The sequence below is a fragment of the Podarcis erhardii genome, assembly GCF_964252035.2.
Source record: "Podarcis erhardii genome assembly, chromosome: 7".
In the NCBI taxonomy this organism is placed as follows: Eukaryota; Metazoa; Chordata; class Lepidosauria; order Squamata; family Lacertidae; genus Podarcis; species Podarcis erhardii.
Genome location: NC_138511.1, coordinates 68,014,551 through 68,026,911, shown reverse-complemented (window position 1 = coordinate 68,026,911; position 12,361 = coordinate 68,014,551). Strand labels below are relative to the sequence as shown.

The window sequence follows — 12,361 nt, the reverse complement described above, 5'->3', positions numbered from 1 at the left end:
ATGGTGTCCTTTTTAAATTGCTTTTAATTGCCAATGATTTTTCTATGAAATTGTTTTCAACATATTTTAAGGGAAGTGATTCATCAGTGGAAATCACTGGATAACTCCTATTGGTGGGAGGCTGGATTCAGGTGAATCTTTGGTCTTGCCTAAAAGGGCAGTATTTATTTATCCATTACATGAATATACAACCTTTTCCTCGGGGGAGCTTGAGGTGGTGTACATGGTTCTTCCCCTCCCCATTTTTTCCTCACAACAACCGTGTGAGGTCAAGGCCACCCAGTCTGCTTCAGTTTGAACCCTGGTCTCCCAGGTCCCAGTCCAGCCAGTGCTCTAATTACACCACACTGACCATTCAGTTGTTAATAAGGCCCTCCTTGTATTCGTATTATTAAGGTATTATTACTATTAAAATAGTACTTTTAATTAATAGTAATTCAGTCCAATAGTTGATGCTATTAATTGGTATCAGTATTAATAAGGCTCTTTGGAATGCTCCCTCATAATCATGTAGAAACATATGTTTATAAATTCTATTTATAAAGATTTGTGTTTCCAGTCTGGTTTTAGTTTTTGCACTTTTGTTGCATTTTGTCACGCTTTTTTGTTGCATTTTTAATGCTTATATGTAGGTGTGGATTTATTTTATTCATGCTTTTATACGCCACCCTAGAATCTCTTAACGAGGAGGGCAACCAAGAAATATTTTAAATAAATATTTCTGGGGCTGACAAAGACCTGCAGACGTCCAGGATGGAGAGAATGTTGGGCTATCAGCAACTGAGGAAGAGGGATTAAAATCAGGGTGATATAGGGTGAGGAATCTAGTCTTCTCAAGCCCCAAATGTTTATTTTCAGTATCCTCAGAGGGAACAGATTAACTGTGGGGAGATGCATGCCATGAAGCTAAGAATAAAATTAAAAACCCTCTCCGCATCGCGGACGTTGCAGTAGGAAAGGAGAGTGTAGTGGTTAGAGCCAGCGTGGTGTACAAGTTAGAGATTAGGACTTGGGAGAGTCAGCGTGGTGTATAAATTAGAGATTAGGATTTGGGAGGACTTGGGATTTAGGAGACCAGGTCACTGGGTGATCTTGGGTCAACCACTGCCTCCCAGCAGCCTAGCCTACCTCACAGGGCTGTTGTTGGGATCAAATGGGGAGGGGGAGAGAACCACGCATGCCATCTTGAGCTCCTTGCAGAAGGGATACGAATGCACTAAAGCACTCAATCAAGAAAAGAGCTTGCAGCCCTACACTCACTTACCTGCGTCTAAACCCCATTGCATTCATTGCATTGAATGCAATGGGGTTTACTTTTGAGTAGACGCGTCTTTAGGAGCGCACCTTTAGTGCCATGCGCCAGCTGGAGTCAAGCCAAATCCGCCTCTCCGCTGGGAAATACGGTAATCAGCTGTTCGGAAAGGCGAGGCGAGGCGAGGCTCCGCCCCCGGGGGCGCTTGGCCGCTCTCATTGGCTGGCCGCGCTCCTCTTAAAAGCAGAAGGTGAAGTTCTGCTGTCTTGTGCCGGCTGGGAAAAGGAAGAGCCGCAGACATGGGGAAGCTTGCCTTGGTCCTGATTCTCTGCTCGTGGAGCTTTGCTTTAGGTGAGTAGGTTCCGGCTAAAGCAGCTGTGGCGTTTGCATTTCTGGGCGCTGCAGACGCGATCTGACAAGGAAGCCCAAGAGACTGGGTTTGCAGCTGCTGTGTGCTCTTCCTTAATGTGGGGAAAGGGCCCATCAAATCATTACAATAGATGAGGAAGGATTGCCAACTGATCGCGCTGGGCAGCATGATCTGACCTGCTCTTGTGCCTTTTCAACTATTCCTTTGGCTGTGGGCAGCTAAGTTCTACTCGGGAGTAGACGCATTGAAATGGATGCACCTCAGTTAGTCGTGGCCATTAGTATCAGTGGGCCTGCTTTGAGGATGGCTAACCTTGAATGTCACCCTTGGTTTGTAAGAATGGGTAAGGAGCTGCTATCTTCTGCGTGGAGGAAAGTGGGGCCCTGTGTTAATATTTGTAGATCAAGATGCTGTTAAAAGCATAGGAGTATGGGGCTGGTGAAATGTTGGCATGCCATCATCTAATCCTATTTTCCTCTCACCTTCTGGTATCTACTGATCCACTGTTATCTACAAGGCACTTTCAGCTGTGAAATTCTGTGTCAGTGGGGTGCTGTTTAGGACTGCATGGGCTCCTTCTCCGTCTTTGTGTGGAGTTCATGGTATATGCCAGTTCTACATGTATGTTATCCTCCATATGCGCAAGCAGCTATTCACAATTTGCACACATGCAGCAGTATTGTATGTATGAATGTATGTTTATTTCAGCCATTTATATACATAGCAAGGGACGCGGGTGGCGTTGTGGGTTAAACCACAGAGCCTAGGACTTGCCGATCAGAAGGTTGTCGGTTCAAATCCCCGCGATGGGGTGAGCTCCCATTGCTCAGTGCCTGGCCACATGACCCGGAAGCTGTACGCCAGCTCCCTCGGCCAATAAAGCGAGATGAGCGCCACAACCCCAGAGTAGGCCATGACTGGACCTAATGGTCAGGGGTCCCTTCACCTTTACCTTTACATCATAGCAACTGAGGCTCCATACACACCATACATTTAAAGCACATGTCTTCCCTCAAAGAGTCGTGGGCATTGTAGCTCTGGGATGGGAAGTACTACAGTTCCCAGGATTCTTTGGAGGACAAAGCCAAGGTCTCCTTGAAAGTACGAGGGGATGTTTGGAGGTGATGTAAGGCAATGCTGCTTTCAGCATGTAGGGGTGCCAGTCTTTTTTCTCCCTAACAGGATTGGTGCCTTGAGCTGCTGTGAACTAGGCAGGAATCCAACAGATGTAGCAGTGGAGGATGTAGCTGTGCCTGGTTGAATATCTGCCTGTTGCACTTCTTTTCTAGGCACACAGCCTGTGACCAATACAGGTGTGAAGCTCTTCGGTGTCTTCTTCTAGAGGAGACTAGAAAAAAGAGTCAGGGAATGAAGTGAGTGAGGGAAAGGAACATGAGGTCATCTTTTGGGTTGCTTAATTTACTTGATTCATAGGATTTGCTTTGTATCACCACCTTTTGCCACATAGGAATACATAACAGGTCCCTCCAGCTGAGTATTGTCTACTCTGATTGGGTTTTAGATAGGGGACATTCCCAGCCCCTCTTTAACTCTGGATATGGCAGAGTTTGAACCCAGGATCTTCTGCATGCCCTACCACTGAGCTATGATCCTTTTTGCTCTCCAAGTAATTTGGAATGCAGGCATTTTAAGCTGTTGCCTTTAGTTTTAACTCCCACACATACAGGTGGATCCAGAGGCATCTTTGAGTTAGGATGCATAGAAACTGCTAGGGCAGCATTCTCCAAAGGCCATGGGTTCAAACCTCCCTTGCTCGTAATGCCAATCTGTTTCATCTGCATCTGGAGGCAAGTGGGCTTGGGCTGTCTGCAGCTATTAGAGGTACTTCTGGCCACACCCTGGTGCCTCTGGATCTTTTGAACTCCAGCTTCCATCAGCCCCTGCCAGCATATGGAAACTGGAATCCAAAACATCTGGAGGGCGCCAGGTTGGCAAAAGTTGCCCTTCTGTATCCTACACTGCAGAAAGGGTTATGGCAGCTGGAAAAAGTGTCATGAAGAGGAAGCCACATAGAGGTTGTATAAGCAAAAAAGCCCCAGCTTTAATGCTGACTCAGGCAGTTTCTGGTGTGGCAAGCCAAGAGGGCCAATGCACTATGCCAACTTTCCCCAACTTGGTGCCCTCCAGTTGTTTTGAGGCCAAGGCTCTTGTCATTCCAGACCATTGGCCATGCTTGCTGAGACTAGTGGTGGTTGTAGGCCAGAACATCTGGAGAAAGCACCAGGTTGGGAAATCCTGGGCTATGTTGTAACCCCAGGTCTGCATAACTTCAGTGGAGACAGCCTTGTCACAGTTATCCACACCCTGATGACCTCTTGATTAGATAACTTCCAATGTCACCAGCAACATTCCAGAGTTGTTCACCCCATTAATTGGGAAGGGTATTTTGGCTCAGCCCTACTCTGTGTTGTGTGCTCAGCTGGGGAATTTCTTTTTGGTACCAGAACTATGTTCCACCCCAGGACCCTAAGTTTCATTCGCTTCTACACCTCCGTTTAGAAGAGAGAATTTTTGGTTGCTGCTGGGAGTCAGAAACTAGTGCTGAGCTATTGCAGATGTACAGTAGGTTCTCATCTATCTCGTGTTCAAAACACTTAAAGGATGTGGGAATAGCTTGACCCAGGACGTTTGTGCTTACAGTGTGCAAATCAGTACGATGCCCTAAGCTGGAGGTCTCAGCTGGTCGGTCTAAATAAAGTTGACCCAATGTATTGACTGGCTGCACATAGCAGAAGTCAGAGATGTTACTGAGGTTGTGAAGCATTTCCCCACATGCCGCAGGTGACAAAATCCTTTGTGAATGTGTGCTAACAGTTACATAAGGCAAATACCCTGATTTCTCCAGTGATAGCATCTTTAAACGATTGGAACACTTGCTGGGATTTGCATTGCTGTCCTCTCCTCTCGGTGAGATTTGCCTAATTGTGCTGCAAGAAGGAAGTGCGCACCCACTGGAGAACAATGACACCGAGTAACATCACACATGAACATGATTAGTGTGTTTTTCCCCTCACTGGGCATATTGCATCACTGGTACCTGTCATAGTGAGCGCACAATGGAGCTTTAGCAATTGAAATAGCTTGGGAAATACAGTGTTTTGACTTGTCACAGATACTCGCTGCCTGGAGTCAAGGCACTGGCACATCTAGCTCTGTGTTGTCTACACCAGGGTTTCCCAAACTTAAGTCTCCAGCTGTTGTTGGACTACAACTCCCATCATCCCTAGCTAGCAGGACCAGTGGTCAAGGATGCTGGGAGTTGTAGTCCAACAACAGCTGGAGACGCATCTTTGGGAAACCCTGGTCTATACTAACTAGAAGCATCTCTCCATGATTTCAGGCAAGGTTCTCTCCCAGCCCCACCTGAAGATGGAACCTGGGACCTTCTGCTTGCAAGGCAGATGCTCTGCCTCTTAAGTAATTTCACAGATTTGTTGGAAGAGATAACCTGTACTGTGAAAATTCCTGCTACCTTTTCCCAATCAATTAAAAGAAATGCATGGCTGGCTTATTTTGTGAAATTTTTGAGTACATAAAATTGCTCGCTTGCTCTTTTGATAACAGGTGTAGCAGCCTTTCTAGTAGAAGGACTTCTCATTCCCTTTTGAGCTTGACAAACTGGCAGAGCCAGAGTGACTTTCCATGTCTGTCCTGTATAGAAAACCACAGCTCAAACAGCAGCTGCAGTTTCACTCAGAACCACATGAGAGTATGTGGGAGGGCAAAAACATGAGTCAATTGTACTTCAGTGGTCAGAGTCACAAATAATGGTGTTAATTTCGCCACCCAGATGCTCTGGGCAGATATATCAAAAGGCTGAAACCTGCTTTCAAGTAGATCTGGAGAATGACGTTTCCCTGGGGCTTCCTGGGAACTGTAGTTTTGAGACTGGCAGGACTTCCCAGCTCTTCCTGTCTTCTAACCCTAACTCTGCCCTCTTGCAAAACTACAATTCTGGGGAATTTCTTTGCTGAAATCGGGTAGCAAAAGAGATCAGGTGGTGAAACTCTGATCTTCAGAACTTTTAAATTCTGGGTGGGCCTCATCTTGAGCACTGGAAATTATAAATAGCCACTCCCTGTACAGACACCCACACCAAATGACATAAACAATGAATTGGTTAAGAGCATCATTCCACAGTCTTGCCCTCTGGTCTCAAGATTCAGCCACATATAGAACAGATGATCCCCCTACCATAAGGGCACCCAAAAAAACTCAGTGTGAGGGTCGCATTCCTTTCTGAGAAGCCTTCTGAGGGTTGTATGCAAGCAGTGGGTGGGACAGAGGCAAAAGTGGGTGGAGCAATTAATGCAAATTTTATCCTTCATGCAATAGGCTAGTTTCTGCAGAAACCCCCACACCCCTTTCTGTCCTCCATCCAAGCAAGCAGGAAGCACTCTGAGCCAGGTAAAAACCTTTTGGGAGGGAAGTGAGGCTTGTGAGAGGTGTGGCCAAGGGAGCCAGATAGAGGGGCTTGGAGGGCTGCCTTTGTCCCTCGGGTCCAAGGTTCCCCCATCCCTGCTCACTCCACTTCCATAGGAATCATAGAACTGTAGATTTGGAAGGGACCCTGAGAATCACTTAGTCCAACCCCCTGCAATGCAGGAATATGCAGCTGTCCCATACGAGGATCGAACCTGCAACCTTGGCATTATTAGCACCACTTTCTAACCAACTGAGCTATTCATTGAGTGTTTTTGCATTGTTGATTTTCAGTGGCTTATGCTGGAGGCATAGGATGGCTGTACCCTGAATGATCTGTGTGAAAAAGTATTTCTTGTGTCCCGAATCTCCCACTATTCAAGTTCATTGGGTGCCCCAGGGACAGAGGGGCAGTGGTCCAGGTTGGGGTGTGTGTGTGTGTGTGTGTGTGTGTGTGTGTGTAAGCCCTGTCACTATTTCTGCAGCATCACCCTAGAGTTGCTGAAACAGCATGTAGTGAAAGCTTTTTAGCCACTGAGAATAAGTTTTCTACTGTTTGTGCTAGTTGGAGTCAAGCAGAATGAAAGGAGATGAGTCAGCTCCTGAGGATGGGCTCCTAGGGTCACTCTGCAGAAGGAATGTGGGAAGAACCGGAAAGAATCGGAGTCATTCTGTATGCTCCAAAGCTAAGCATTTGGCAACACTGAAAACACAAGGCACTTCCATTTCAAAGAAACAGTGTGCAAATTCTGTTACATACAAAGGAACTTCAAGGGAAACACAGCTTAAGTCACTTAGAAAGAAGGTACTCTGTATCATTTGCCCATGCATGTGCACAGGAAATAGTAGATCTAGCTGAAAGGCAACACATGGAGAGCTGCAGTGATTGCTGCAACGTGTCCCTAATTATTATTGTTGTACAATTGTGAGATGATACAACCTTCTAAAATTATTATATAATCTTAGAAGGGTGTGTGGCTCTGGCTGTCTGAATTTGCCACTCCAGTGCTGTCCAGGGAGGAATTCAGCATTGTGCTCTTCTGATCGTTCCCTTAATCGCAAGCGTTTCAGTTTGCCAGGTGGAATGATCTGCCCTCTCCTCCCGCAAACCCTGTTCTGGTGTTTCATTAACCTACTTTCCTAATACTTAGGAAGCTGCCTTATTCCAAAGCAGACCATTAGTCCATCTAGCTCAGCATTGTCCTGCAGTCGCTCTCCAAGGTTTCAGACGGGAGCCTCTCCCGGTCCTACTTGGAGATGCCCAGGATTGAACCCAGGACCTTTTGCATGCAAGGCAGATGCCCTACCAATGAGCTATAGCCCTTCCCCACTATGGAAGGCAGTTGGATTTTGGCATCTTCAGGAAAAATGCTGACATGGATGAACTTGGAGAGCAGCAAGGCATGTCTCCTCCTGAAGCTTTCCTGCTTCCAAATTAGAGGCTGCTTCATGCAACCTGCTTGCCCAAATGCTCCAACCCTAGCCGGGAGCCAGTAGCAACTGGGGCTGCTTGTTCCATGTCAGCTTTGCACAGATGTGACAAAACTGATTTATCTTTTAAATTCAAGTTTAATAGTAAGAATTACATAGTAAAATACAAGGGGAATAGAATGTAGCAAGGCTTGCTGTCCTTCACAGTGGGAGGTTCGTATGCTGCCATGTCACACAACCTTTCTTGCATCTGCAAATTAGGAGCTTGCCCCCTTTGCGGGAAATGCTGACATCAAGGAAGAGGCGGGCCCCATTCTCAGGGTGTGTCGGCTTTGGTTTACGCGTTGTTTAATAGTCATTTCAAACTGAAAGTTGCTTAATGACAGGGACAAGCGTTATAAGGTTAGGAATCATAGGTGTTCCTTGGCACTGCTGTTAAAGCATCTCTTTAAGACAAGCTTATCAGATATATATTTTGGGTTTGGTCCCCTATTTTTGCACTTGCGCAATTTTTAATCCTGCTTCTGTGGTGCTTTCCAATGTAGCACCTGAAACTCTCCCATTTCCTCTTCTGTCATCCAAACAACCATTTCTATTTGCTGCATTTTAATCAAATCGCAATGGGATGCGGGTGGCACTGTGGGTTAAACCACAGAGCCTAGGACTTGCCGATCAGAAGGTCGGCGGTTTGAATCCCCACAACGGGGTGAGCTCCTGTTGCTTGGTCCCTGCTCCTGCCAACCTAGCAGTTCGAAAGCACTTCAAAGTGCAAGTAGATAAATAGGTACCGCTCCGGTGGGAAGGTAAACTGCGGTTCCGTGCGCTGCTCTGGTTTGCCAGAAGCGGCTTAGTCATGCTGGCCACATGACCCAGAAGTGGTATGCCAGCTCCCTCGGCCAATAAAGCGAGATGAGCACCGCAACCCCAGAGTCAGCCATGACTGGACCTAATGGTCGGGGGTACCTTTACCTTTACCTAATCAAATCGCAATCTTAAAAACTGTATTCTTGCAAATCCTTTCATCCAAAAGTCGACACTGATTGATTGATTGATTCTACAGCATTTATACTCTTTAGTCAAAAATTATATTGGAGAGGCTTACAAAGATCAACTCTAAGATGGTCTCTGACCTCCAGTTCATAATCTAAAACTAAATGACACACAAGGAAAAAGGAGGAAGAGGGAGGAGAAGAAGAAAGAAAGCTCTAGCTCCAAAAGTTACAACTGATGTCAGTAGTGGGGCTGGCTGCCTTGCCCTTGATAAAGATCAGTCCCTCCTCTGAAGCAGTTGCAGGAGCAGAGCTGGTGACAGTGTCTGGGGCTGGAGAGTAGAAACACAGTCTTCTAAGTACGAGCAGAATGAAGAGGTGTGTGTCCTAAAAAAATTACTTAAGAGCAGCCAAATTACCCTTCGGAGAACTCCCCCAGCAATTCATGCTGTAAAGCTGTCATTGGTTGGCTTGTGAATATCTGTCAGTCCATGAAATGTCCAGTGCCAACTGAAAATATTAAGACTTAACATTTGTATAGCACGTTCAAATGTTTAATGTGTTTCACACACATTCTTTAGCTGTAATCCTCACAAAAGCCCCAAACAGTAAATTGGCATGGGTAATATTATCCCCATATTGCAGATGTGGGAAGTGAGGATAACTGAGAGGGTAAAAGCCACTTGGTAAGTTCCTGACAGAGACAAAATTCAAACAAGGGCTTTCTGGTTTTTGTAGCTCAGTTCAGGGACATTTTCTCTACAATGGGCATCCTTTGTTCAATCGCTTCTACATCACCATTGTGAGGCATTCAATGCTACCATTTTTTTTTCTTATTTCAGGAAATGGGTGCGCTCATTCAAGGATAACCCCTGATTTTGGAGACCTGTACCACGTCAAAGGTAAGCGTCACTCGGTATGGCTTTTCAGAGGCAGGTGGCACAAACACATGTGTGCGCATGCAGTGGACTGGTTCTTCCTGCTTTTGACCAAAATGTCTGGTTTGGGCAACTTTGCTATATGTCTAGCCAATAATAATAAAAAAAATAAAAAAAATTTTATTTATATCCCGCCTGCCCCAGCCGAAGCCGGGCTCAGGGCGGCTAACAACAATAAAATAATACAACATTCTAAAATCATTTCATTATAAAATTAATTCAAATCAAATTAATGGCAACCATTGGGCTAGAGTTCTGTGAAGATTGCCAAAGGAGGGAGTCAGGCTGTGCCCTAGTCAAGCTCCTAAGCTGCTTTCTGGTGTCACTTTTTCCTTCAGTGGATGGCCATTGTTCCTGTGCAGAAAACTAGTTGATGTAGGAACATAGGAAACCAAGTCAGACCAATGACTGCACTGGCTGGCAGCAGCTCTCCAGAGCTTCAGAGAGGGGCCTCCCCAAGCCCTTCTTGGAGTTGTTGGGGATTGAACCCGGGACCTTCTGTATACATAAGCTATGACCTTTCTCCCAAAATGTGCAGGTAGAGACACTGAATCCATCTTGAACCACGCTTGTGTCTCTTATGGCTGTGGTTGTGCAGCGGGTGTAGGTGTCCCTTCATGAGCAGTAGAAGTTGCATCTGGAATTGTGCAAAGTATCCTAAGTTTAGCTGAGAATTAGTGGATCCTTTATTATTGCCAGCCTCCATTTTGGAATACAGTGGTACCTCAGGTTAAGTACTTAATTTGTTCCAGAGGTCCGTACTTAACCTGAAACTGTTTTTAACCTGAAGCAGCACTTTAGCTAATGGGGCCTCCTGCTGCTGCCACACCGCTGGAGCACGATTTCTGTTCTCATCCTGAAGCAAAGTTCTTAACCTGAAGCACTATTTCTGGGTTAGTGGAGTCTGTAACCTGAAGTGTATGTAACCTGAGGTACCACTGTATAGGGACCACACTGGAAAATAATATGTGGGGCTTCCTAAGAGTTCCGAGCTATGGGAAATCTCTAGGTTGGAAACAGCCTGTTCATAGACACCCTAGTTTTGGACATGTTTCTGCATTAAAATCGAAGGACCCACGAATTGCCCATCATTCTTTGCTTGCAAGAGCGGCAGTGCACAAAGCCTTCTGGTCCTGCTCAGGAAGCATGAAGTAACCAAGGTTGAGGAATCTGTTGTTGGGCTGCAGCTCCCGTCTGCCCCAGCCAGTGTGGCAAATGACTAGCTATGATGAAAGTTGTAGTCCAACAACATCTGGAGGACCACAGGTTCCCCATTCCTGAAGTAAACAAACTAGTTATTTATTGCTCATTATGCAGTCAGAGACAGTTGGGAGGAGTCACTAATGTTAGAAATTGCAGCATTAGGTAAACTTTAGCAGAGGGGTCACTACTACCAGGTAAACCATGATGCTCCGCTTTTTTGGAATGCCTTATGCCCAATGCTGCCATCTCATTAATGTTTCTTTCATCTTGCTACACATTTTAACCTGCTTGCATTAAGAGCTTCTAGTTAGCATATCCCAGTGAGTGTCCCGGAAACGCATGTTTGCACCATTGCTGACTCGGTGGGAAGCTAAACCTAGAGGGTAATCTGCATCTTCTCCTGAGCCAAATGATAAGGGTGGGGATTTCTGTGGAATCCAATCTTTCCTCTTTCCTCCTGCCTCAATTTAGCCCCTTCCTGTATAACCTGAACAAGTATGTGCAAAGCTTCCTGAGATACTCTGAGGCAAGTAGGTCTCCCATTATTAAGCTCTCCTTCCAGGAATATAATTTAGCTGGTGATGAAACCTGACAGGCAGCTCTAATGCAAAACTGTGATTAGATTCAGCAAAATTAAAAGGATTGTGCTTGAATGTGTTAGTCACTTCTCCTGGGAATCTGGTGAAATAGCTCTTCCTAACTGTTCCAGGGAAGGGACGCGGGTGGCGCTGTGGGTTAAACCACAGAGCCTAGGACTTGCTGATCAGAAGGTCGGTGGTTTGAATCCCCATGATGGGGTGAGCTCCCGTTGCTCGGTCCCTGCTCCTGCCAACCTAGCAGTTCGAAAGCATGTCAAAGTGCAAGTAGATAAATAGGTACCGCTCCGGTGGGAAGGTAAACGGCGTTTCCGTGCGCTGCTCTGGTTCGCCAGAAGCTGCTTAGTCATGCTGGCCACATGACCCGGAAGCTGTATGCCGGCTCCCTCAGCTAGTAAAGCGAGATGAGCGCCGCAACCCCAGAGTCATCCTTGACTGGACCTAATGGTCAGGGGTCCCTTTACCTTTCCTTTAATTGTTCCAGGGACACACATAAGAATGCTTATGTTTGTAGCTGACAGCCATGCTAGACACAACATTTTTCACATATTAGTTGGGCAGTATGTAGCCGATTTTTGCTTAAGGTAGCTCAGTGGTAGACCATCTGCTTTGCGTGTAGAAGATCCACGACATTTCCAGGAAGGGCTAGGAATGCCCCCTCTCTGAAACCCTGGAGAACCTCTGCCGGAAAGTGGAAACTGCATTCCCCAAACCTTGTGCCCTTCAGAACTCTTTAGAGTCCTGCTCCCATCAGCCCTAGCCAGCATGACTAAGGATGTCAGGGATGATGGGAGTTGTAGTCCAAAACATCTGGCGGACACCCAGTTGGAGAAGGCTAGTTTAGAAAATAACAGATAGATAGATCACCGCTTGTTCTACAAAGCAAAGAGAACCAGATAAGAAGTAGTAATAATAATAATACATGAAAATGGTAAATGTGGATTAAATGGAAGGGAAATACAGTATGGGACGTCATGTTGATGTTGATGTGCAAAACTTGCATGCATTAATGGCATCGAGTCCACAATGAAAACCAAGGAAGAAGAATTGTTCTGCCTTAGGCAGAGATGTATCCGACAGCGGAATGTGTCACTAGCACACTTTCGTTGTTAAGTTTCCTGTTTCCAGTGGGTGTCATT

General features: G+C 46.0%; 1 protein-coding gene across 1 annotated transcript in view; it reads left to right on the top strand.

Moving 5' to 3' along the window:
- The first annotated feature begins 1,452 nt into the window (after window positions 1–1,452).
- The window catches only part of LOC309345767 (digestive cysteine proteinase 1-like), a 31,384-nt gene continuing 20,475 nt past the window's right edge, over window positions 1,453–12,361 (top strand). The window contains exons 1-2 of the mRNA XM_081869138.1: window positions 1,453–1,603; window positions 9,328–9,387. Coding sequence (XP_081725264.1) covers window positions 1,552–1,603; window positions 9,328–9,387 — 112 coding nt within the window. The 5' untranslated portion in view covers window positions 1,453–1,551. The remainder of the gene's footprint in view (window positions 1,604–9,327; window positions 9,388–12,361) is intronic.